Here is a 25,053-nt window from a genome sequence, read left to right on the forward strand (position 1 = left end):
GACTGGACATAATGGTCAAGGGTCCCTTTACCTTTACCTTGTACTGTAAGATAAAATTGAAATTAGGGTGGTATCTAAAGTGCAATCTTATGCTTGATGGGGGAAGGGGCAGAGCTTTCTAGTTTGGCCCTATATGCCACCAAATTACTCCTTATGCAGAAACGCTCCATAACTTGGGAGGGGAGGCAGGAGATGTTCTCCACCTATTCCCATCCCCAACACTTTCAGAGTGTGAGGAATGCTTGCTTGCCTCTTCCCCAAAATGATATTGAGGGGCAAGTGGTTATTTGTTTTGGAGTGGGGGGCAAGAAGAGGGGCACAAAAGAGTTATCCTCCCCTTTCCTCAATGCTTGTGAGTCCCTACTTGTAATATTAAAGGCAAAGGCACAGCTTCTCCAAAGAGGAGGCTGTGGAGCTGTTCGAGTTGCCTTTGGGAATAACAGTCCTCTTCCTTGCCCTTCTTTGCCCATGTCAGTACAGCGTTTATACCAGGGGTCAGCAGACTTTTTCAGCGGAGGGCCTGTCCACTGTCCCTCGGAACTTGTCAGGGGCCGGACTATATTGGGGGGGGGGGGGGATGAACGAATTCCTATGCCCCACAAATAACCCAGAGATGCATTTTCAATAAAAGCACACATTCTACTCATGTAAAAACACGCTGATTCCCGGACCGTCCGCGGGCAGGATTTAGAAGGCGATTGGGCTGGATCCAGCCCCTGGGCCTTAGTTTGCCTGCCCATGGTATATACCCTTGTGGAGCACTTAACAAAGTACGCAGGAAGTCAGGAGCAATCATAAATGCCACAGCTCCAACATCAGCCATGGCTGCAGCATTGGTCGAGTTGCAATAGGTTCCTAGCACAGATATGAATGATAGGTGGATTAGTGGCTCTGCATGTCATGCCATACTCTGAAGATACCACAGGTTGCATTCAACTAAGCTTTACTCTGAGTAGACCTATTGAAATTCATACTCATCACTCATGTAGGTCTCTTAATTTCAATAGGTCTGCTCTGAGTAAATGTTAACTTAATGCATTCCTAAGTAACACGATTATATGAAGCTAAAGTGTAGACTTTGTGTCATTTCCAGGAAATAGTGTGTGTGTGTTGCTTTGATTTGAAAGCAGTTTGCTCAGGTTAATTGTATTTCTCTCTTTGTTTCCCCCCTTAGACTCCACTAATAATATACCTCTTTCATTTCCTGATTGATTATGCTGAGCTAGTATTTATGGTAAGTATTGCTTTCATTTTCATCCACAGCTCAATTGCCTCTCTTTCAGAGCTTATTCCTTGTTTTATTGAGCATGTACACTTTCCTCTCTCTCTCTCTCTCTATATAGTACTCTTATAAATTCATACACACACACACACACACACACACACACACACGTGAATTTCTAAGAGTACAAAATACAGAACTGAAGAATAAAAAAGAAAAAAGTGAAAGAAAAAGAAGGGGGAAAGGAAAAAAATTAGATATCAGCCCATAATTAGACATCAACCCATAATTTTTGTGAACCGCCCTGAGACCTCCAGGTATCGGGCGGTATATAAATTCAATAAATAAATAATTCTGTTCCATCGACTTCCCATCCATCCTTCCATGGCTCCCGAAAGTTTCCCATTCCTGCTGCATATGCTATTTTTTACTTAACTATTGAAACATTCAAATTCTACAGTACACTTTCCTAAACAAAGTGGTAGTTGTAATTTTCCCTCCAGAAAGCCTTTGATTATATGATACTCTGTTGACATGTGGCATATCCTAGAATGCATTAATTCTATACATATTTTTTCCTTTAAAAAAAGTTAGCATGGGATGTTTGCTTGCCAAGAAAGATAGAAGAAGTGGAGAGTTTATAAATCCCAGCTTTATTGCTTTTTTATACTGCCTTAGAGGTAGTGAAGAATCCAAAAATTAGTAATTTTCCATTGCTTTCCTGTTATTAATAATTTCCTACCAAAAGCAAATGCAAAGGTCTGGTGACTTCAGTAGGACTTCACCCATGTTATAATATTGGAGTTACAATAGTGTTTGTGCGCCAAATAAAAAAATGATCAGAGATGTGTCTAATTTTGCTTGACTTCGTGGCATTCCTGTCACGGCCAAGTTTGGATTATACTTGCCCTTACCTGTTTCCTATGCATAGTGGCCGAGTGAGATCACACCTTACGTTCCTACATCTGATACCTCTGGGGTGTCCATTTGTGGGTGTCATGTCTGAATGTGGTGTATATGTATAATATTCATTGCATACAGACCAAAATGACATAGACTCTGCACGTTGGGCCTATATGCATTGCATTTTACAGGTGTGCACCATACTTGTTTTCTCAGTTGTGAAATTGCTGTAAGATGCTAATCTTAATTTGCCGTGTGATAGGGGTTTGCTGCTTCACAAACAAATACTTCTGCTATCTGGTTCTAGTCTTACCTGAATTTAAAAAGACCCACCTGTGATAAATTTTTCTTCTTCGTTCAAAGTATCAGGTCACAGCTGCAATTATCACACATTTAACATGATGGCGTGGATGAGCTCTGAAACAGAGTTTGTCAAGCTGTTTGAACTTGTGTGGGACTTGATGAATGAGCTCCACTGTCGACTAGGTTCTCAAAATGCTCTGTTTCCTAGATCCTTCCAGGGAGATTGATGAACCAATGATATTGTGTTATACCTGGGACTGCCTTTAAATGTGATCTAGAAACTTTCATTGGTTCAACATAGGGCTACAAGATTGTAAACTCTGGGACTGGCTGATATGATCATATTACACCAGTATTTTACCATCCGTGCTGACTTCCAGTCTGTTTCTAGCCCAATTCAAAATGCTGATAGTGACCTTTAAAATCTTAAATGGCTTTGCGCAGATAATTTGAAGGATTGCCTGCTCCCTAGAGGCCTTTCTCTGGCTTTTCTGCAGGTACTCCCACCAACTGAGGTTTGGTGGGTGACTTCCAGAGAGAGGAACAGCTATGGAACCTCATTTCTGGACTATCCACCGTACTGCCACCTGGTGCCTGAATTGTGGGCTCTTTGGTGCCAGGCAGATACCTTTGTTTTTTCTCATTTTTTTCCCAAACTTAAAATTTTCAGGACTTTTAAGATCTTTTGAACTGCTGTTGTTTCTCATTGCCAGTTTTTAATCAGTATTTATTCTTCTGCTAGCTTTATACTGTTTTGGATTTTATGCTTATGCAGTATTGTGGTTTTTTAAATTTTGTCTTTTTACTGTAACCCACCTGAGGGTATACTGGGAATTTTACACTTGAGATGTATATTTTTAGAACCCACCTTATTTCTGAATTTTATGTTGCTTTAAACTGTTCTTAATAATGCATCTTAATTGTTGTAACCTGCCCTGGAATCTTGGGGTTAAGGGTGGGTAGTAAATTGTGGTTGTAGTTGTTGTAATAATAATAATAATAATAATAAAATAAAAAATAGGGTGCTGTAGAAATGAATTAAAAATATATAAATCAACTCATTATAATTTAAACTTACAGGTAGAAAAATAGAATTTTAATATGTTTTTGGCCCTTGATGTTTGCATTCCTGAACATTGCAAATTGCAAAGCTGATGTTACTTTTTAAAAAACATTTTGTAAAGTAATATGTTTCATTGTGATCCTTTACATTCTCAGTGTTTTTCATTAATATTGGTGATATTTTTTTCAGATTACAGATATGTTGACTGCTGTTGCTCTCTATTTGGCCGTTCAGGATTACAACAAAGTTACGGTAAGTAAACATGTGTCATTTGTTTATTTGGTTACTATCCACATTGATAGGGCATTTGCTGAGTGTTGTCTTCGCTTTCCTCATTTTTCTTTTTAATAAGCATTTTCTTTACTTGTTGGGTTACCCACCTGCTATGTGGTGTAATTTGCACATCTGTTGTGTATGAATATCTGCTCCCACATATTGAAATTTACTGTCACAGATCTTCACAATAGTTACATTATTTCGCAGTCATTGAGTACTGAAACCACACAGTATCACTCTCACACACAAAGAGAAAGAGAGAATAAGAGGGAAGCAGGACAATAATTGGGCGAGAGAGGGCAAAAGGCTGCATTTGACTCTGCTCATGAGCTCCACTTTTGTTACGTTGCTGCTGGATTTGCATCCAAATGAATTTTTGCAGCATGATGTTGGAGTGGGAAATTAGCCTTTCTTGGGCACATGGCAATACCTGCACCCACTCTTTCAGTTTTTTCAATGCTGACTGCAGTGCATGCCTCATGTGCAGTAAGTAGGCAATGCGGACAAGGTCATACAGCACTTGCTGCTTTTCTTGCTGTTCCCCTTTGCCTTCCCTTTGCATGAGCTGTGCTTAAACCAAGAAACGTTTAATTGACTATAGCTCCCAATTTCATCCAAACTGGGAGACTATAGTTGCCAGTGCCATAGCAATCCAGGACATTAAGTCCTGGTTTGAAGTTGGGTTAATATTCTAGCTTGCTTGGAAGCTGGTGACCATAGTTTCCCAGTTTGAACAAAAAATGGGAAACTATGGTTAATTAGAGATGTTATGGTTTGTTTGCTCACAACAGAAAGCAGAAAGGGACTGTGGGTGCAGGGGGGAAATATTGTAAATATTTTGGCTTCAAGGTATTATTGTCCCAACTCAGCCTGTCTAGTCTAGTATTCCAGCAGGACTGATTAATCCATACCAATCCCTTTGAAATACCATTGAATGGAATATGAAACTAAAAACCCTCTCTGGAAAGGAGAGGATAATACTGTCCTTATGGTCAGTAGAAGAGATCCTTAATATAGATTGATATGCCCATTATCTTGGTGAATCATTTTCCAGTACAAATAGGAGGCAGAGACACACAGTCAGTATCCACCCAATAAATCTCAATCTAGATTGTGACTTGACCTTTTCCTTATTAACTCATGAAAACTGAAAGGAAACTACTGAAGCTGTAATTGCTTGCAATTCAAGCAGTTTTGAATGCTCTCTTCTGAAAGGTCAGTATTGATTTATCTAGCGAGTGACATTTTAAATATATAATTACATCAATATATTTCTGAAATTGTCCTCAAATGAATCTGATGCAATGTTGAGGGGGGAAACTGCTGTGGTTTGTAGATGTTCATGTCACGCAATGTACGGTAGTTCTGCCTGTGAAAAGGTAGTAACAAAAAAATCTAAGTACTAAGTTTATAAGCTTTGGGCTATAGTAAAAAGAAATTTTCTTCAGGCAGCACAATAATGAGGCTCAGTAACTTATACAAGTATACAGTGATTTGTGACATCTCATTTTCCTTTCCTATCCAGTTTAAGAAGCAAAAGCTACTAATAGAACTGGATAAATATGCACCTGATGCAGCTGAGCTTATTCGGACCCCCATGGAAATGTACTATATCCCTCTCAAGGTTGCACTGTTGTAAGTATTGCCTTCAGTGGGTAAAAATCTCCTAATACACAGAACGTTTGTTATTACACTGGTACCTTGGGTTACATATGCTTCAGGTTACATACGCTTCAGGTTACAGACTCCGCTAACCCAGAAATAGTGCTTCAGGTTAAGAACTTTACTTCAGGATGAGAACAGAAATCGTGCTCCGGCAGCGCGGCAGCAGCAGGAGGCCCCATTAGCTAAAGTGGTGCTTCAGGTTAACAACATTTTCAGGTTAAGTACGGACCTCCAGAACGAATTAAGTACTTAACCTGAGGTATCACTGTACTAATTACAGTGGTACCTAGGGTTACATACGCTTCAGGTTACAGACTCCGCTAACCCAGAAATAGTACCTCGGGTTAAGAACTTTGCTTCAGGATGAGAACAGAAATTGTGCTCCGGCGGCGTGGCGGCAGCAGGAGGCCCTATCAGCTAAAGTGGTGCTTCAGGCTAAGAACAGTTTCAGGTTAAGAACAGACCTCCGGAACAAATTAAGTACTTAACCCGAGGTACCACTGTATATTGGCTTGGATCCAGAGAAGTACTAGTGGAATCCTGTTCACACAGCTGGGCTTTCCTGTCTCCTCATTCTGCCAAGCATTCCATCTCCTAACCAGCAAACTATGGTTTGATTAAGACAGGAAATAATGAATTATGCCCTGTCCACAAGGGGAGGAGAGGCTTGGGAAGGAAATGGCATAGAAGCCCGCTGCTCATTCACAGTTCTCAAAACTATGTTTTGGAGCATTGTCTGCACACAATCATCCTGTCCATTCCAAAGGTGCACAAGACTGTTATGGTTTGTGGTTTCCCCCTCTCTTTTCCCCCAGTAAACATTTCTGCCCTTTCCTTCTTGTCCCTCCAACAAGAGGGAAATAGGATGAGCTTCATGAACCCAATGAATAGTGTACTACCTTCTGCTAAAATTGCAGGCTCCTTTCCCAAAACTACCTTCACAAGCTTGACTTTCAGAAACAGAGAATCTCCCCTTCCTCCTGCCCTATCCAATTTCTTGAAGCAGCTGCCTGGGGCCTATCCCATGATAGCACCTAAGGATAGGGCTTTTAACTCACACACCTTATCTTGCTGTGTCTTTATTTCTAATAGTTTTATTATAATAGTAATGATTCACCCAGAATCTCACCTACTGAGCAATAATCTATCTGTGTTTCCCTTTTGAGCCTAGTGAAAAGAAATAACTGAATTGCTTATTTTTTTAAATTAAGGAACTGTATCTTAAAATAATTAAAATGAACCATCCTCTGGAAGATATACAGTGATGTGTGTGTGGTTTTTAATCTTGTAATCTCTCAACCACTCTAACTCAGCTGTGTTCAGGGCTTGCAACACTTCCCACAGAGCCTGCCACCCACACAGTTGCAATCCAGCCCATTGTAAGTGTTCTCCTGTTAGCACAAAACAGTCCTTGAATCATCTTCTGTGTGTTCCCTTGATTTCTTTAATAAAACCTATTCAGTGGCATACCGTATTTTTTCTTAAAGGTGTTGCATTCTATTTTCCCCCTGTTTTTACTGTTTATCCATTACCAAATGTGGGAGGACAAGTATTAGCAATTGTACATTAAGAAGTGGGGCCTCCATCAAGGTGTTGCCGTGTATACTCATCTCTCAGTGAGACTGCTTCTGTTCAGTGTGCCAGCCAGCCAGCCATGTCCTCTTCCCCCAGGCCATTCCACTCAGTCTTTCCCCAGTTTTCTATTTTTCTTTTCTTGCAGACAATAATTATTCTCTGGTTACTGAACATGCTCAGTCCTTACTGAGCTTTTCTGGGAGGGAGCTGCCCCTTTGGGGTCTTCCTATACTCTGGCAAGACTCAGGATTTCCCTGCACATTTTGATACCCCCCTTTTGTTTCTCAGTGACCATTGTTGGCTACAACAATGTTTTCATATTCTGTTGGGAGCCGCCCAGAATGGCTGGGGAAACCCAGCCAGATGGGCGGGGTATAAATTATTATTATTATTATTATTATTATTATTATTATTATTATTATTGCATTCACCACCTGAATTTACAATTAGAGGGAATGATAGGTAGGTGAAGTCTCAAGGTCTGAAAGGCTCGCAGCCTGACAGTGCAATCACATACACGTCTGCTCAGAAATACATCCCACTGGCTTCATTCCCAGATAAGCGTGTACAAAATTGTAGTCTTAGTCAAAAAGAATATGCATAAATGAAAGAAGAAATGCATAGGGGGAAAGGGAAAACATAATCTTTCTAATACTTCATCAGCCTGGTTCCCATGTAACACTAAGCCAAACCATGATGTATCTTACATAAGCAAACCTTGGTTCCCAAAGAGAACATGGTGGCTACTCTGGTCCTGCTCTGGTCCTAGCACTACCATACTGTGAGCTAAGCCATGCTTTGGGTTAGGGTTACATTTGACAGTGAGCTGATGGTTTATCTCCCCCAGACAAACCATGATTGCTGAATCATAGGAAACAAACTTGGCTACAGCTCATGGTTTGTCTTGAGTCACAAACTCTGGTTCAAATGTAATACTAGGCCAAAGCATAGCATAGCTCACAATAGCGCAGCTTCAGCAGCAAGACCGGTGGACGATCAAAGCAGCCATGATCTTCTCTCTAGGAACCCACACATTTGCTCATTCACACTACTAAACCATGGTTTGGCTTAGTGTTGTGTGCAAAATGAACCAGTTTAAATATATCAATCCAGCCCTTTCAAACTCACATTTCTTAGTTCTGCTACATATAAAGTTTCCATTCCTCTACCCATCCTAATCTCACCCTCTGCCAAACTCACTTTGCATACAAAAGGGCAGTTTCCCCTATCACATCATCATGCTTCTGAATGAGATTGCATTTTAAATGTACTCTTCTCTAACATTCTCCTTTCCTCCTTAGACTCTTGTAATTGTCTTGTACTGTGCTGGAAAATAGGTTTGTCTGCAAGGGCAGTACTTAACTTGGCAGGGTCCCAAAGGTACCATTTCAGTTCAGGGTCTTGGATGACAAAGCATGCGCAACCCAGAAATAAAAAAGAGATGGCAGAATCCTGATTGCTTGGGGTTTGTTTTAACTCCTTATCTGCAGCTGTGTATTTTATATAGTGCCCTTAATGTACAGAGTAGCATAAGCAAAAAGAAGGAAGTACAAGTCTGTACCCTAAGCAGCTTATAACCTCCTTTTGATGAAGGAGAAGGAAAGGAGAAGCTCGATAAGCAAAGGGTGAATGTGCAAATACAATTATGCATACTTAAGGTTTGTATCGGCTGGGGATGCGAATTACAGGGTTACGCCAAAGGTTTCACAGAAGAGCTAGGTCAGAAGAGGAAATGGAAGATAGAGTAGGCATTCTGGGACCTTGACTTTGCGTTTTTGCTCTTTTCCAGTTATCTCTTAAATCCATATACTGTGATGTCTTGCGTTGCAAAGTCCACTTGTGCCATCAACAATACCGTAATTGCATTCTTCATTTTGGCAACGATTAAAGGTAATTGATCTGGGGGAAATGGGCATACCTCTCAGCTTTTCTTTTTATAACAGTTGAAAAATGTGCCACTTTAAATGCGGAAAATAACTGTGTGGTTGTGTCTGAGCTGTCAGGCAAACCAGATCGCAGATAGGTTTGTGGTTCTGCAGTCTTAGATGTCACAACTGAAAACCTTTTCAGTCTGAAGGCCACATTTGCTTCTGGGCAGCTTTCTGAGAGCCACATTGCCAGTTGTGGGCGGGGCCAGAGGCAAAAATGGACTTCCGCTTGCGCAATGGGTCTTCATCCCCCCCCACGCCCTACGTGCCCCCTGAAATTGGCTTGGGGGGGTGTAGTATTGTCAAGTGAACAGCACACAGAGGGAGGAGAGGGAAGACCGTTCCATCTGGCGATTGCAATGCTTACGTGGAGGGAATGTTTGTCTTAGCACCCTTCAATCTCCTTTTTTGACCAAATGCTTCCATTTTAGAAGCCCGTTTGAGTATGGAAAGTCTAGTGATTATTAGCTGTCTCAATTATTTTGTTTTCCTGTTTTGCAGGTAGTGCCTTGCTCAGTGCTGTATTTCTGGCCTTAGCAACATACCAGTCCCTGTACCCTCTCACCTTGTTTGCACCAGCCGTTCTGTATTTATTGCAGGTAAACATTCTACAGGGGCAAAAGCTATGTCTTTAATACTGCTTCTCCTATCAACCATCAGCAAACAGAAGCTGATGCAGCAAGCACAAACTGATAGGTACCACAATGGCACCGGTTGCCAACAGTTTGCAAGACTTCCTTGGGGGCAGACGGCTCAAACTGGAAAGCAACCAGCAAGTTGTTTTCAGCTTGCCTTGGCTGGGACAGAGCACTCTTCCATTCTCTCGTGGCCAATGTTACTGAGCAAATTGTGAAACGCCAGGCATTTGCCTGTGCTGATCTAGCTAAAGTGGGGACAGTTTTGATGACTGTCTTTTCTTCTGAATCAACTAAGTCTAGGAAGGCCCTACAGTTGGCAACAATTCTCTTTCTTGCCCTTCTGTAGAAGATGACAAGCATCTGGCTTCTCTTTTTCTGAATGTTGATCTGAGTCCTTGAGGGAGTCAGATGCGGTTGGAATCTTTAATTGTTCATGTATATATACAGCCCTGTAAAACAGAGGTTCTCAGTCAGAGGGCACAGGATATTTTCCCAAGATTTGGGGATTGATAATAAAATTTTGCAAACCATTTATAGTGGTTTTTAGCCCATTGTTACCCTACTATTCCCAGATATTTAGGATTTTGCACTATTATTAAAATACAAGTGCCTTCTGTATTACAGGCGCTCTTCCATAAATATGCAAACCCTGATCTGGAAAAGGTGGGTTTTTTCATATTATATGTTTCCATTTCAAAAAACTTACTTTGTGATGTTGTTTCTCCCCCAATAGCGTCAGTTCATACCAGTGAAAATGAAAAGCAAAGGTTTCTGGCTTTACACCATGCAGTATGCAGCTCTGTATTTGGGAAGCCTGGTGGTGATTATTTGTCTCTCATTCTTCCTCCTCAACTCTTGGGATTTTATTCCATCTGTGTATGGTTTCATGTAAGTAGAACTTGCACTGGATCTGTCCATCTGTAAAACCACTGTCCCCCTTAAGAGCTTCTTGTTGTACTTGTGAGTTCAGAACACAAAACAGTAGAACAGTTAAAATATTGAATTAAGCCTCCTGTTGTTAAAATATACGTATGTTTGTTCAGTGTCGTGCTAATTAGGGGTGATTCATTGCTGGGTGAATAGCGCAACTTCATTTATCTGAATTGTTTGGAAGATAAACAGTTTGGAAGATGGTTTGGAAGATACTTGATAAACAGGAGCTCAAGTAAATTAGTGTACAGTACTAATTATGTAGCGCTGTACTGGCATTTTAACTAAGGAGCATGCAATGATGTTTGGATAACAAGCATTCATAAGGCTGAGATTTGTTATAATGGAGATCCTGTAAATTAAGAGAAGCTGTGTTCAAAGGCTCTTTAAGAGCCGTTGTGTGCTTCCCATAGGCATCTGATTGGCCACAGAGAGAACAGAATAGTGGACTAGATCCAGAAGGATCATCCTATATTCTTAATTCAAGTAGTCACAATTCCTGGATAAAGCCAATGTCTAAGAGGAGTTTAGATTATGTGTGGGTTAAACATGGCTCAATGTATTAAATGCTAACAAGAAAGGAAAAGCAATAAACAGTACCTGATGTTGCTCTGCTTGTTGCATCCTTTAGGTAAGCATAGCTTCTGATACATAGCACAGTCAGTAGGGCATGAGACACTTAATATCATGTGGGTTTGAACCCCACATGAGCAAAAGGTTCCTGCATTGCAGGGGGTTGCACTACATGACCCACGTGATCCCTTCCAACTCTGCAAAACTATGATTCTATAAGGAGCACTGCCTCAGAGGCACCAGTTCTTTGGACAGGTTATACAGAATGTGCTTGCACACAGGGGGAAGATGAGAAGCCCCACAGCCTCCAGATATTCCAACCTGAAACGTTAGAAATGGAAAGATGTGGAACTAAATGTTTGTCCCCAGTGCGTTGTGTTGTTGTTGTTGTTCCTCAGAGTCATTATTGTTTACCTAACACAGGACAAGGGTGTTCCTTGAATAAGCTGTTATGACCAATAGGTGTCACTGTTTTCCCACAGAAATAAATTTGCGGTTGAAATGGAACTGCAAAAGCCATAGTGAAAATAATGGGGGAAAGCCTAGCTTTGGGTGGGTGGGGGAGGCAATGCTTGGTTTATTTTATTTTTAAAGTATAGATTGCTTTTCAAACCAGATTGTTCCCAAAACAGTTTACAAATATATATACAGAAAGCTAAACCACAGTGCAGTGTTATAACTAGATGAAAAACCAGACCTTTTAAATAGTCCAAAGTACTTCTAAACCCAGCAGAAACTGACATGAGTGTGGCAAAAAGAGAGAGAGAGAGAAATACAGACTAGCTGCTGAAAGCAGCAGTAAAAAGATTGATCTTTAAGGCCTGTTTAAAAAGGATAGAGCAAAAGGATGGAGGCTTCCTAACTTCATATAGAATTGAGTTGTAAATTGTGAGGCCACAGCCAAGAAGTCCCTGTTCCATGTGCACAACAGCCTGTCTTTATAGGTGGGCACCTAAGTGGGGCATCTGAAGCAGATTTTAAGGCGGGGAACGAGGTCCTTTAAATATAAGCTGGGTCTCAAACTATTTAGGGCCTTAAATGTCATCACGAGCACTTTCAATCAAGCTCAGACACTGGTATAATATGGGTCTAATACGATCCAGCTTCCCAGCCACAACCTGTGGGTGGGCAGTTATATTTTGCACCAATTGAGGTTTCTGAGCCATTTTTAAAGGCAGTCCCAGGTCTTTGTAAAGTCTTTGTCATTAACATGCTGTTTGTACTCTTGATCTACTGTTCTACTAAGCTGTCTTTATACTCCCTGATTGTGACATTGTGCCATCCATTCCAGCCTTTCCGTTCCAGACCTGACACCCAACGTTGGCCTCTTCTGGTACTTCTTTGCTGAAATGTTTGAGCACTTCAGCCTCTTTTTCGTGTGCGTCTTTCAGATCAACGTCTTCTTTTATACTATTCCCTTGTCAGTGAAACTAAAGTAAGTAGACTCTCTTAGTCTTGCCTCTCTCTTTGCTGCTGCTGCTTCTTCAGTTTCTGCTGGCCAGGAGTGTTAATTTTTAATGCTGCTGACAAAAGCTTTTGCTGCGCAAGGTAGTGTAAAACCATCACCAGGAATGATCAGTATTCCCTTCTGGAGGGGGTCTTATTGCTCATTTTAGCTTGGCTAATCCTTGTTGAACATCACTATTATTCTTTTAACTGAAGCTTAGTTTAACATAATGCTGCGCATGTAAGAGAAAAATGTGCTGCATTCCGCATAGCTGGCTTCATGTTTCGGCCAGAACCTTCAACTGCTATCCATGGTGCTCACCTGGACCATGAAGCCATAGCATGCTTACACAGCACATGCAATCCAATTCAAATGAGATGTAGCAAACACACGTAGGTTTTTCTTACATGTCTGATGCCATGTTTACAATTGAGCCTTATTCATTGTATAAAAGAGACTCTGCATATAACAGCAGAATTATTCAGTGTTGAGTTTGAGGTTTTAATTTAACTCTTTTATACCTCCTGAGGAATAATGGTGTAGTTAGGGTTGACAGTGCTGTGTAGCTCAAAATATGATCTCCTTCCCCTGGTGAATGCAAAGTAAATAAAGTGACATAAACGTTGCTTTGTATGCATTATTTATTTATTAGAAATGTTGTGTCTTTCAAATAATTTGGAGCTACAAAGGACGGAAAAGATACGAAAGTATGGATGAGGTTTCATGTGTCACAACCTGTTGCTACAACACTATACACAGACTGTTTCATCATTTAACTTCATTTATTGTTATTATTTAGGTATCTGTATGCCTTTCAGGGCTACACAGCCCCTCTCAAGTGGGTGGTTTGCAATAAAAAAATTTAAGATATTAAAATAAGACTTTCATAATAACAGTTCAATCTAAAAATCAGAGTAGTTATATTTTGCCTAGACTGTTCAGAGTTGTTCAGCTCATGAATGTGCCACTTTGTCAGTCTGCTTCATGCATCTTATGAAAGCATCTTGCTCGCAAAATAAGTAAGCTGTCTCTGAAGTGCTATCAAAGCATTGCCATGTTGTGTATTGATTTGTTGACTGTGGGTGACGAATGTCTTGTATTTGCAAACCAGATGGCACAACCCCCCCTCTCCTCTTCCCACACACTTTTCCAGGGGTTCTCTCAACCCCCAGAGCCAATTTGGTGGGACAGAGGGTGCATGTGGGGACAGAAGGCGGAAACCCCACTGGTGCAGGTGGAAGTCCTTATGCAGGGTTTCCACTGATGGGACTCAGGTGAATGCTTCCCTCTGCAGCTATATTTTAGCTGTATAAGCTCTGAAAATAAAAGTTATGAGATCAAACTTGAGAAATCACTATGCATGGTTGTGCAAATCAGAACTTAAAGTCACTATGGTGTTTTTTTACTTGTCCTTGGAAGACCTGGGTTAAAATACCCTGGCCTCAGCTATGAAATTAGCTTGGTAGCCTTGTTATCTCACAGGGTGGTTGTGAAGATAAAATGCAAGGATGCCTAGGAAATGCATAGAGGCCTAGAAGCCTCCATTATTAAGTTGCAGTCTTGGGAGATCCATTTTGTCCTTCTTGGTTGGAGTCATGCCACACTCTGCCTGTCCCATATGCTTGCAAAGCTAAGAATAGCATGGAAGGGATTCATGTGACCCCATGTTGTGACTGCAGTGTGATGGCACAGTAGTCTTTCTCAGTTTGAAGGCACCGTCGTCTGTCCCTTTCACACCATGTTTTCACTTCCCAGCAACTGTGATCAGTCTGACTTTGCCAAGATATTTCAATCTAGTTTAATATCTCCTTTCCTCATCAACTATAGCCACAATGCATACTATAGGCCCAGTCTCATGTGAAGTTATTCTGAAAAAGGATGTGATTGCCATTCAGTTTGTAGGCATCATCTTTGCCCTGTCGAAGTCAGAAGGCAGCCGTGCTTCTGCCTGCTTCTTGCACAAGGACTCCCAGCGTGATGCATGGGAGATAGAGCAATGGAGCCGGGCCATGAATCTTAGTGGGTGGCCTTGGGCAAGTCTCTCGGCCTAAGTTAGCTCACAGGTCACCCAGCTTGCAATTTATTGCAAGGATAAATTGGGACAGCTACATTCACGCCACTCCTGAGTTCCTTGGTGGAAGGGTGGGAGATTTATTTTATTTTTCCATTTCCTCCAGAGAGCTCAAGGTGACATACGTGGCTCTCGTCCTCCCCATTTTATTCTCCCGACAACCCTGTAAAGTAGATAAGACTGTGAGAGTGGCTTTCAGTCAAAGTAGGGATAAGAAAATGTTCTGTCAGGGCAAGGATTGCTCATTGTTCTATAGAATGTTATCCTTCCTCTCTGTTCCCCTTAAATACGTTCCAGGGGTTCCTTCAACCCTCTGGAGAAGATTTGGGGATGGCACACGACGCTCATTGGTGGAGGAAAGGGAGGGGATCTGCCTTTGCACCAGCAGAAATCCTTGTGCAAATATGTGGAATACTGTTTAATGTCTAACCCAAGGTCACCCAGTGAGCTTCATGGCTGAGCAGGGATTTGAACCCTCATCTCCCAGGTCCTACTCAAAGACTGTAGCTGCTACACCACACTGGTGCAGCAGTCAGAGCTTTGTGCATTGGAAGGGTACAGCACAAGAGTTTGCCCCTCTCTCAGACTGTATTGCTAGACTCTCAAGTTGTGGTGTAGGTCTTTCCGCACACATGCACGCTGCTGCCTCTGTTGTTGTCTACACCCAATTCTGTCCACCATGTTTCCTTATGCTACCAAACCTGTATGCATGTTGAGTGCATATGATGTCATCTAATGAAATATGGTGGCAATACGACAAAAACTCATAGCTAGAGTGTATATATCACAGGTGAGGCTAAACTATGTTTGAATGCTGGAGGAAGGAGGGGGGCAGATTTTGTATTTTAAATACTCCTGGTGGCAGGGAGCACAAACCACAGAAGGCTAGGCATCATCCTGACATGGCAGATTTCCCCAGGCAAAGATCTTTGATGCAGGGAGTGTTCAAACATTTGATTTCCACCCCAGTGTGAAATGGTGCTATCCCTGCCTAAAGGTTTTAATTTTGCTGTTAGAAGGCCAGCTGGTTACACTGATAGTACAGCAGCCTCTACCGTTCCTGCAGCATCTACACCATCCAGTTATTTACAGCCTTTTCTGTTTCCCCCCTCTAGGGAGCACCCCATCTTCTTCATGTTTGTTCAACTTGCCATAATTTCCATCTTCAAGTCCTACCCAACTGTGGGAGACATTGCCCTTTACATGGCCTTCCTTCCACTCTGGAGCCACCTGTATCAGTGTAAGTTATTTTGCGTTTTATTCTTTCCCCTCCTCCATCCCTAATCTGGTCTTTTTTGCCCACCTTGGAAAAGCCATTAGTGACTGCCTTTCCTTGTTGGAAAGCGAGTGTAAAGTAGCATTTAAAACGACAGAGGAATGATTCAGCCAAAGTTCTAAGACCTTTTGATTTCAGTAGGAGAGAACCAAGCACATGCTTATCTTTCCCAGTGAGATCAATGGAATTCAAAAGTGATTTGTTTGTGCTGATCTAAAATTGGACTGGAGTGTGTGTGTGTGTATGTGTGTGTGCGTGTTGCAGCTCAGAGCTCCGGCATTTCATCACTCTGGCTGTTCAGCTGCAGCTTGCAATTGACACTTGCTCTTCTTCTTCTTTCTCCCTCCCTGTATGTGTGCAGACTGAGAATAAATCATTCTTCAAGATGACTTTAATTGCCTGCTGTGATGACGTTGACAAATTCTAGTGATCCAGCCTCCTTTCACAACAGGAAGCATTTGTTTTTCTTCCTGGAGTGACTTGCTTGGGGGCAGGTTTTGTAATCTCAATCGTTCAGCTGTGGCTGACTGTATTTTGGATTAAGAATTTAACCTGATTCTTTTTTAGTTCACTTCTGAGTTCAGCCTGGATATGCAAGCAATTTTGGTAGGATCAAGTATCATGAAATCTAATTAGTTTCATCAGAATGCATAAAAAGAATTTTCAAAACCTCCCCAGTTTTAATTTAAAAATGTTTAAACTGGTTTTGTCAGTGAATCACCTTGGAAAATATTTTTTTGTTAAAAGGCGCTATGTCAGAAGCAAGTAAGTAAATTGAAATGCTTCACCAACAACCAATATTAGTTATGAGAATTGTCTTGTGCTGGCATGACTAGTGTGTCTGAAAAGTAAAAAAAGGAAATGCTCTACAAAAGCTATACAAAATGTTTCATTGTATTTTAAGACGGGAAAAGTTCGGTCCAAATTTAGCTTTCCATTCAGTCCCCATCTTTATTTATCTTCCAGTGTTATTGCTTAGACTTTTTGTATGTTGCACCTGCTAAAATAAAAAATGTGGAAGCGATGGGGTGGTGGCATTGGGAAATGAGTGCAGAATAAGCCTGTCAAAGCTTTCATGTGACACAGGAATTGCAGGTAATTATTTATTCTAACTAGAGAGATTTCTATAGCAGCTGTCTCTGGAACAACCCTCTAAATTAGTATCTGCCACCCCATTGTAGTTGGTGTGGTACAATGCCAAGGACTCATTAGTATACCAGCTAACCACTTTTAATGACGCCTCTGCTTTTTGTTGCAGTCCTCCGGAATGTCTTCATCCTTTCCTGTGTGCTCATTGTTTGCTCCCTGCTCTTCCCGGTTTTATGGCATCTCTGGATTTACGCAGGAAGTGCCAACTCAAATTTTTATTACGCCATCACTTTGACGTTCAACGTAGGACAGGTTAGTAAAACAAGGTGGTGGGTGAGGTTTAAGTAGCCCTCTTTTAAGTTCCTTGTAACAGATTTTGTACTGGACACAGAAATCAAATATCATAGGAATCTTGGCATTACAGCAATAGGCTAGAAAGTGTTTGTGCGTGTGCATGTGTGTGCACGCATGTGTAATATCTAGTGAAATATCCAGAGTCGGAGGGGGATGTGTAAGATTTCATTGTTAAGTTGCCTCACACAGTTCCATGCCTGTCCCATGGGCCGGAGCTTAGTTGGAGAATATCTCCTTTGTATACAGAAGGTCCCAGATTCAAACCTCGGCATCTCCAGGTAAAGTCTGGAGGGACACTTGTCTTAAATCCTCAAGAGTTGCTGCCGGTGCCAGTTTTGACAATACTAAGTGGACCGATGGTCTGTCTCAGCATGAAGCTACTTCCTAAATTCCTATATAATGCCTGGAATAAATTTAATAATAATATAGTCAGGTATGCTCAGTTTTCATAATGTATTCATGTTTTCTTGGCACATATTTTATGTTTAGTGAAGACAGGGACGCCTAGCTAGCATCTTACCTTTGAAAAGCGATTTGTCAAAATGTGTTCAGGTTGTGTGTTTTGTCCTGCATCTCCTGTCTCTCTTTTGGTCCCAGATCTATACGACATAAGGTTTGCTAGGAGAACAAAAATGGGGAAATGTAACTGCAAGATCTTGTTATCTGAATGCTATTCTTGTACATTCTGATTTGGGGCATGGCAGCTTAGAAAAGCAGTTGCTTTCCCTTGTTATAGGTGGATTTTTTGATTTGGCTTGCTAGCTCCTGGACCCAGCTGCTCTTATCTGCCTCACCACATTTCACTGTGCAGCCAGGAGTGCTACTCTATTACTAAATGTTGGGTCACCAGGAATGGGAGGGGGCACCGCAGCAATCTTGCAATTGCTTTAGATCTCCTTCTTAGCTGTATTGCTCACTGTGCTGGAGTGTTCTGTATCAGAGGTTCTGAATTTCCTTTGCATTGAGCAGATTTTGCTGTGAACTAGTAGGGAACAGGGAATTACAGATGTGACTGTGGGCCTCCCATGATTTGTGCATCCTTGCATGGTATGTAAGCTAATGCCAAAGGGGTGTCACATAGTCGCCTTTTGTTCTCCTTGTGCTCAGTACGTCAAGGTAATAATCCACTGCAGTGGAGATTTTGGCTTCTAGACTAGGTCTACTGTTACTCCATCTGTCTACTTTAATTGTATATTTCATCATTTGAGGCAACGTCCCTCTCCAAATTTCATCGTTGCATCTATTTCTGTTCCAACAAAAACAATTAAATTTCTCCCTGTTGCTGATCTCCTGTTAGCTTCAGGATAATTTCTTGCAAAACAGTTTGGTTTGATTTTTCTCCTGAAAGGTATTAAATGCTCATTTTAATATTAAAAGGGACATATAGTTGCTTTGCCAGTCTCTGGGGTTGGCAAATTGGTCATTTGCGCTGAGCATTCTTCTAACTTGGGCTTGCTTGGGAAAAAAAAAAAGCTGATATATTAAAGAAATTAGAATAAAAACTGTTGTGAATGTTTGGTACAAAGGCAGAGGAGATCATTAGAAATACATCACTTTCAGGAACCTCACTGGAGAGCAATAGGCCCTGAAATGTTTATCCAAACTGCAGATTTAAAGATATGGGTTAATTAGTGAAACAACAGTTTTTCTGCAGTCCCTAACTGATATGTTATATACATATCACACAGATTGTTATACATTCATACATACATACTCTGATCAACCTAGTTATCTGATTAATTAAATTTAATTGAACTGCATATTGTGTGCATGAATCTTGTCAATACCAGTATTTAGTGAATGTGCGGGACTTAACTTTTACACTAGAATTTCTAACTTGAAAAGACAAAAATGACTGTGTTCCTCCATCCCTAAACTGCCTATGACATAGGCTTAGAAATAGAAAGATTGCAACACAGAGTGAATTCAGTGTATACTTGTCCACTTTTTACTAGCTTTGTGATGTCTTTTTTAAAGCATTTATTCTCTCTGTAGCCAACTTGGTCTCCAGTGGTTCTTGCTTTAGATGCAAGAGGTTCTGGGTTTGAATCCCATATGGGACCTTGAATTGGATTAAAGAGGGTCTAAACTTCTAGAATTTGGGGAGGGGCCATAGAGCACATACATTGCACACTAAAGGATCCACGGAATCTTCATTTGTGTTGGGAAAGGCTCCTACTTTAAACCCTGGAGAACTGTTGCCAGTCATTGCCTATGCTACTAAGCTATAAGACGGCGTCCCATGGTCATTGCAAATATAGCTAGTGGGTTTCTTAACAAAGTAAAACAGAAGTGCTCTGAGGACCAGTATGAGCCTGCAGGTTGGACAGAAGTATTTGGGAAGCTGTGCATTCCCAAATCCAATTGCGAGAGTCATAGTTTGTTTCTGCCACTATTCTGCATCTCCTCTAGCAGCCTGAGCCTAGATATGCTTCCGCAGTTCAGTGGGGATATTTTCCAAGGAGAGTATACCTTGGATTTCAGCCTAAGCTGCAGTCCTTCACTTTGTCCAGTATGTCTAAGGCAGGGTTTCCCAAACTTGGGTCTCCAGCTGTTTTTGGACTACAATTCCCATCATCCCTGACCACTTGTACTGCTAACTATCAACCTCCCATCAACCTCTGGGGATCAGTACTGACCACTTTGGGAAACCTTGATGTACACAGAAGGCTCCAGGTTTCCATGCAGAAGGTCCAGGTTCTCTAGGTAGCGCTGGGAGAGTTCCCAGCACAAAACCCTAAAATGCCGCCATCAGTCTATGGAAACAGCACTAACGTAGATGCTCTGATTCAGGATAAGGTAGCTTCCTATGAAGATTTTTGTGAGCCTTCAGCTGCAGTCTGGAGTTGTGCAGTCCACTCTGGTTTATCATCTCATCTGCTGTTTGTGTAAACTAGTGCAGAGTGTTAGGTTTCAAAGTTCAAATCCCTATTCAGAGTCACTCCATACTGTATGTGACACTGTTTGACCGATGACTACTTTAGCCCTTCACCGCTTGTCCCTAAGTTTCTGGGAATCCACATCTCCTCTTCATCTTTTGAGTTTAACCATGGAAGACCTGCAGTATATAAATATGGAGTGACTTACAGCTGGATATAGTTAGGTCAGGGATGGGAACCTATGGCTCCCATCAGCCCCAGCAGCATGACCTCTGTTTAGCGTATTTTTCGCTCTATAGGACGCACTTTTTCCCCTCCAAAAATTAAGGGGAAATGTGTGTGCGTCCTATGGAGTGAATGCAGGCTCCTTGGCTTCAGTGATAGCAACGCGAAGCCTCCGAAGCGCAGAGGGAGCGCTCCCTCCGTGCTCCGGAGGCTTCGCGTTGCTTTCGCTGAAGCCTGGAGAGCTGTCTGAAGCCTGCGGAGTGCAGCGGGAACTCGCGCTGCGCTCCAAAGGCTTTTGGTTCCTTTTGCTGAAGCCGGGAGAGCAAGACTCTCCTGGCTTCAGCAGAGGGAGAGCTGTGCAGTGCCCCTTCAGCGAAGCGGGAGGAGAAATGGGAGGGTCTCCGTTTCTTCTATCGCTTCGCTGAAGGGGCGCTGAGCAGAGAGGGGGAGAATTTTTTTCCCCTGTTCTCCCCCTCCTATGGTCCGGTGCGTCCTATAAAGCGAAAAATACGATATGTTTAAAAGTGTACCTTGGAAATTGCAAGCTTTTTAGGTTCCCTTGGTTTCTTTTGCTTGAGTAGATGGTTTTCCGCACAGATGGTTACTTTCAGTCTCCTTCATGAAGAGTGACAGGTGTGCTGTCTTTTTGAATATTAATTGCAAGAGGAAGAATTGGGTCAAAATGAAATGCTCCAGGGGTCAGGTGCACAGCACACTGGAAGCCATTAAAACATTTGCTGCTGTGTTGGAGAAATATAAGGTGCCTATGTTCTGAATGCAAATAAGTGTGGGGGACACAGTTCTGTTCTGTCCACTCCCCAAGCTCTCAGCCTTCAGGCTTCTTTTGCTGGGGGTGGACAGTAGCAGCCAACTGTAGCAGAAAGGGTTAGTGAAAAGGGTGCTGATAAATTTTTATATTTTAAAAAAATTGCTGGGATATGTTGGCTGAATGCATACGTAGTTTCTATTAGACCTTGCTCTCTTACAAACTATGATGCGACAATATATTTACTCATAGAATCATAGAGATGGAAGGGACCCAAAGTCATCTATCCCAACCTCCTGCAATGCAGGAATCTCAGCTAAAGCATCCATGACAGATGACCATCCAATCTCTGCTTAAAAACCTCCAAGGAAAGAGAGTCCACAGCCTCTTGTGGGAGTCTGTTTCACTGTCACACAGCTCTTACTGTCAGAAAGTTTTTCCGAATGTATAGTCGGAATCTCTTTTCTTGCAACTTGAAGCCATCGGTTCGAGTCCTACCCTCCAGAACAGGCGAAAACAAGCATGTGACAGCCCTTTAGATATTTGAAGATGTCTATCATATCTCCTCTCAGTCTCCTCTTTTCCAGGCTAAACATGCCCAACTCTTTCACGTGCTCCTGGTAAGGATTAGTTTCCAGACCCTTGATCATCTTGGTTGCCCTCTTCCACACATGTTCCAGCTTGTCACCATCCTTCTTAAACTGTGGTGCCCAGAATTGGATACAGTATTCCAGGTGTAGTCTGACCAAGGCAGAATAGAGTGGTACTATTACTTCCCTTGATCTGGACGCTATACTTCTGTTGATGCAGCCTAGAATAGCCTTAGCTTTTTTTGCTGCTGCATCACACTGTTGACTCTTGTTAAGCTTGTGGTCCACCAAGACCCCTAAATCCTTTTCACATGTACTGCCAGTAAGCCAGGTATCCCCCATCCTATATTTGTGCATCTGGTTCTTCCTGCCTAAGTGCAGAACCTTACATTTCTCCCTATTGAAATTCATTTTGTTAGCTTGCGCCCAGTTCTCCAGTCTGTTAAGGTCATTTTGAATTCCCCCAGCTACACTTTGATATGTCACTGAATTCTAAAAAGAAAAGGCATTTAAGGAGGATTGTTTATAGTGCTTCTTCTGAAGAAATTAATCTTCCTAGGAAATCAGGACATTGGGTAGCCTACAGGTCAGGAGTTGCTGGTCTCTTTCAGCCTGAGGGTTGCATTGGTTGTTAGCCACAGCATCTATGGCAGCTCTTCTCAGAACAGATTGAGCATTCCAGAATAAAATTGTTAAGATAATGCAGCATTGTTGGGTTTTTCCTTACTGCTTCAACACACAATCTGGCTATTCTTGAGTAGCTTTAACACCCTTTTGTTACTGGTAATGTTTTTATGGTTTAAAAGCCTTACTGCTATGCAGGTTGGCTTGTGTCTGTAATAGTTCAGTAAATATAAACCAAATAAACATTGATAGTGTAAAGTACAGCATGTCTTGGTCTGGAAGTGCAGCCATTTTGTTCCGAATGAATCGGGTGTCACTCCTGCATGTGTTTTCTTCTCTTCCCCTGCAGATCTTGCTCATCTCAGACTATTTCTACGCCTTCCTGCAGAGGGAGTACTACCTCACTCATGGAATCTACTTAATTCGAAAAGACAGGACAGACCCCATGCTGGTTCTCAAATAAAGTTGGCATCGGATGCGACTGCGGGAACAGACAACAGACGATACTTGGGGAGGGGTGGGGAGATACCTTTTTTTGCGTATGGTGAACGGGCTCCTGTTTGGGGAATAACCAATTCAGTGCTGGTACAAAGCGTGATGCAGAGAGCATGAGAACGGGTTGAACAGCCCACCTGGGTGGCCCACAGGCGCATCAGAATCTTCTTGTCACCGCTGCGAATGCCACTCATCAGTTCTGCATAATTCCTCGGGACTTGGTGAAATGCATTTGAACTGACACCAAGGAGGGGTCTTGCATCCAGGCAAGTGACAAGGCCATGGGTGGTGATTTTTTAATTATTATTATTATTTCTTGGGGAAACTCCTTGGAATTTTCTCCTTGAGGAAAGGAATAACTTCAGCAAGCGTTTATTGGGTTCCTCTTGCTGCTCTGCTTCCATTGCTTGAATTGGCAGCTCGTCTGCCTGATGTACAGGGATCCTTGTGCCCTCGGGAGAGAATGGGCAGCTACTCTTGGACACTTATTCTCCTTGCACTGATACTGGAAACTGGGAGGCCCCAAGTATTCTGTGGGCAGTTTTGTGCTCTGGACAAATGGTCAGTTTGATGTGCATCAGAGTGGAGCTGCCAGTGGAACCAGCCAGGGAGACATGGAGATTTGCATTCTGCTGCATGTAACCCAAGAATTCGGAGGACGTTTGAAGGAATCACCAGGTGGATCAAACTTGTTCACTTTTCTTTAACGGGGAAACACTATGGACATGCAAATGAATCATTCACATCCAGTCTTAGGAAAATGAAAATTAAGAGTTACAGAAAACCCAAAGTGAATGCATATTGACCAGAGAGGTCATGACGGGCTACATAATCCATTCAGCTTTTAAGATTCATAGGAAAATTATTCTTCCAATCTCTTTCCAACCTAAGATTTGAGGCCAGAAAGCACAAAAGTGGGAGCACCGTTAATGGAATGTTTGGGCCCAGCAGTAGTTATAACCATTACATATTCTACCCAAAGTGTTACTGTTTTAGTAGGAGAAGCAGTAAATTGTGACTGTATTAGAAAAGCAGCTATGCAAAAATGGCTACCCCATCCCACCCGCTTTTAATGCTTGTGTGTTCAGTTGGTTCACTTCCCTTCAGTAACCAAGAGACAGGTATTTTTGTTTGGAGATGGCTGCTATTTTTAACTCTTCTAACCCAGCACAGCTATGGCTAGTTTCTTTCTCTGACATTTTAATTTTACCAATGGTGTGGTTCCCTCACCGGGTAGCCAAACAAGACACAGCCAAACTCCTAAAGCCCAGAAGAGGCACAGTGACAAAACCACTCCACCTTTATAACTATAAGCAGAAGAGATTAATTTCAGACCCACTGAATCTGCAATTTAATGTGCCCTCTGTCTTTTTTTCCCCTCTCTCTTTTTTTTTTGCAAAGTTGCTCTGCAGGCTATAGCTTCCTTTCTCTTACAGTGTATTAAAGCAATCTTTCAGAAGGGATTTTTTAAAAATAAAAATAAAAAAGCTTGCCTTATTAAATTGCACTTTTAGTGATTTTCTAGAACAGCGGTGGGGATGTTCAGACCCAGGGGCCTTCTTGGAATGCGCCTTTGAATTCTGATGAGCAAGAGGTATTGTCTGGATGGAAGAGAGAGGTGTGTGAAACTAGCCTACCTTACAAAGGCAAAATTTATATTCTTTGCTCTGTCTACTTTTTGCCTGTGGCCCCACCCACCATAAAATGTGGCCCCCAAAGGTTGCCAAGAAAGGAATGTGACCTCTGGTTGAAAAGGGTCCTCCACCCTAATCTAGAAGACCTCCATAACAGAGTGACCTTTACCTAAGCAGGGCTTCCAGGACATAACCTTGTCTCAGGGAAGTACCATATATGGAGACTACGGTACTTGAGTCTGAGTTTTGATGGGCTTTCCAAGGAAGACTTCCTTTCAGCTCAACTGTACAGGTAGGTTGGGGGCAAAGTGTAACTAAAGCAATATTCTGATGACATTTCCACTCCTGACTTGTGTGTGCTCCCTGTACCACCTGTCTCGTTCTCTCCCTCCTTCAGGGTTCATCTGAATTTAGGGCAGATAATATTTTGGGTTTGTCTGCCAGATGGCAGGGGGTGTGAGCACAAAGTGATTCCTTATGCTTTCAAGGAGAGCCTTACAGTGGCAGCAGGGAAGGCTTGTTACCTT

At 42.0% G+C, this 25,053-nt stretch overlaps 1 protein-coding gene and 1 long non-coding RNA gene across 2 annotated transcripts in view; both read left to right on the forward strand.

Moving 5' to 3' along the window:
• The window catches only part of PIGU (phosphatidylinositol glycan anchor biosynthesis class U), a 28,351-nt gene extending 3,957 nt beyond the window's left edge, over window positions 1–24,394 (forward strand). Inside the window, exons 3-12 of the mRNA XM_079979645.1 lie at window positions 1,175–1,234; window positions 3,681–3,743; window positions 5,293–5,402; window positions 8,797–8,897; window positions 9,437–9,534; window positions 10,307–10,461; window positions 12,368–12,511; window positions 15,710–15,834; window positions 17,129–17,271; window positions 22,747–24,394. Coding sequence (XP_079835771.1) covers window positions 1,175–1,234; window positions 3,681–3,743; window positions 5,293–5,402; window positions 8,797–8,897; window positions 9,437–9,534; window positions 10,307–10,461; window positions 12,368–12,511; window positions 15,710–15,834; window positions 17,129–17,271; window positions 22,747–22,860 — 1,113 coding nt within the window. The 3' untranslated portion in view covers window positions 22,861–24,394. The remainder of the gene's footprint in view (window positions 1–1,174; window positions 1,235–3,680; window positions 3,744–5,292; window positions 5,403–8,796; window positions 8,898–9,436; window positions 9,535–10,306; window positions 10,462–12,367; window positions 12,512–15,709; window positions 15,835–17,128; window positions 17,272–22,746) is intronic.
• LOC307218050 overlaps window positions 1–25,053 on the forward strand; it is a 125,772-nt gene that overhangs the window by 74,284 nt on the left and 26,435 nt on the right. The window lies entirely within an intron of this gene.

This window comes from Podarcis cretensis (assembly GCF_951804945.1).
Source record: "Podarcis cretensis genome assembly, chromosome: 6".
Taxonomy (NCBI): domain Eukaryota; kingdom Metazoa; phylum Chordata; class Lepidosauria; order Squamata; family Lacertidae; genus Podarcis; species Podarcis cretensis.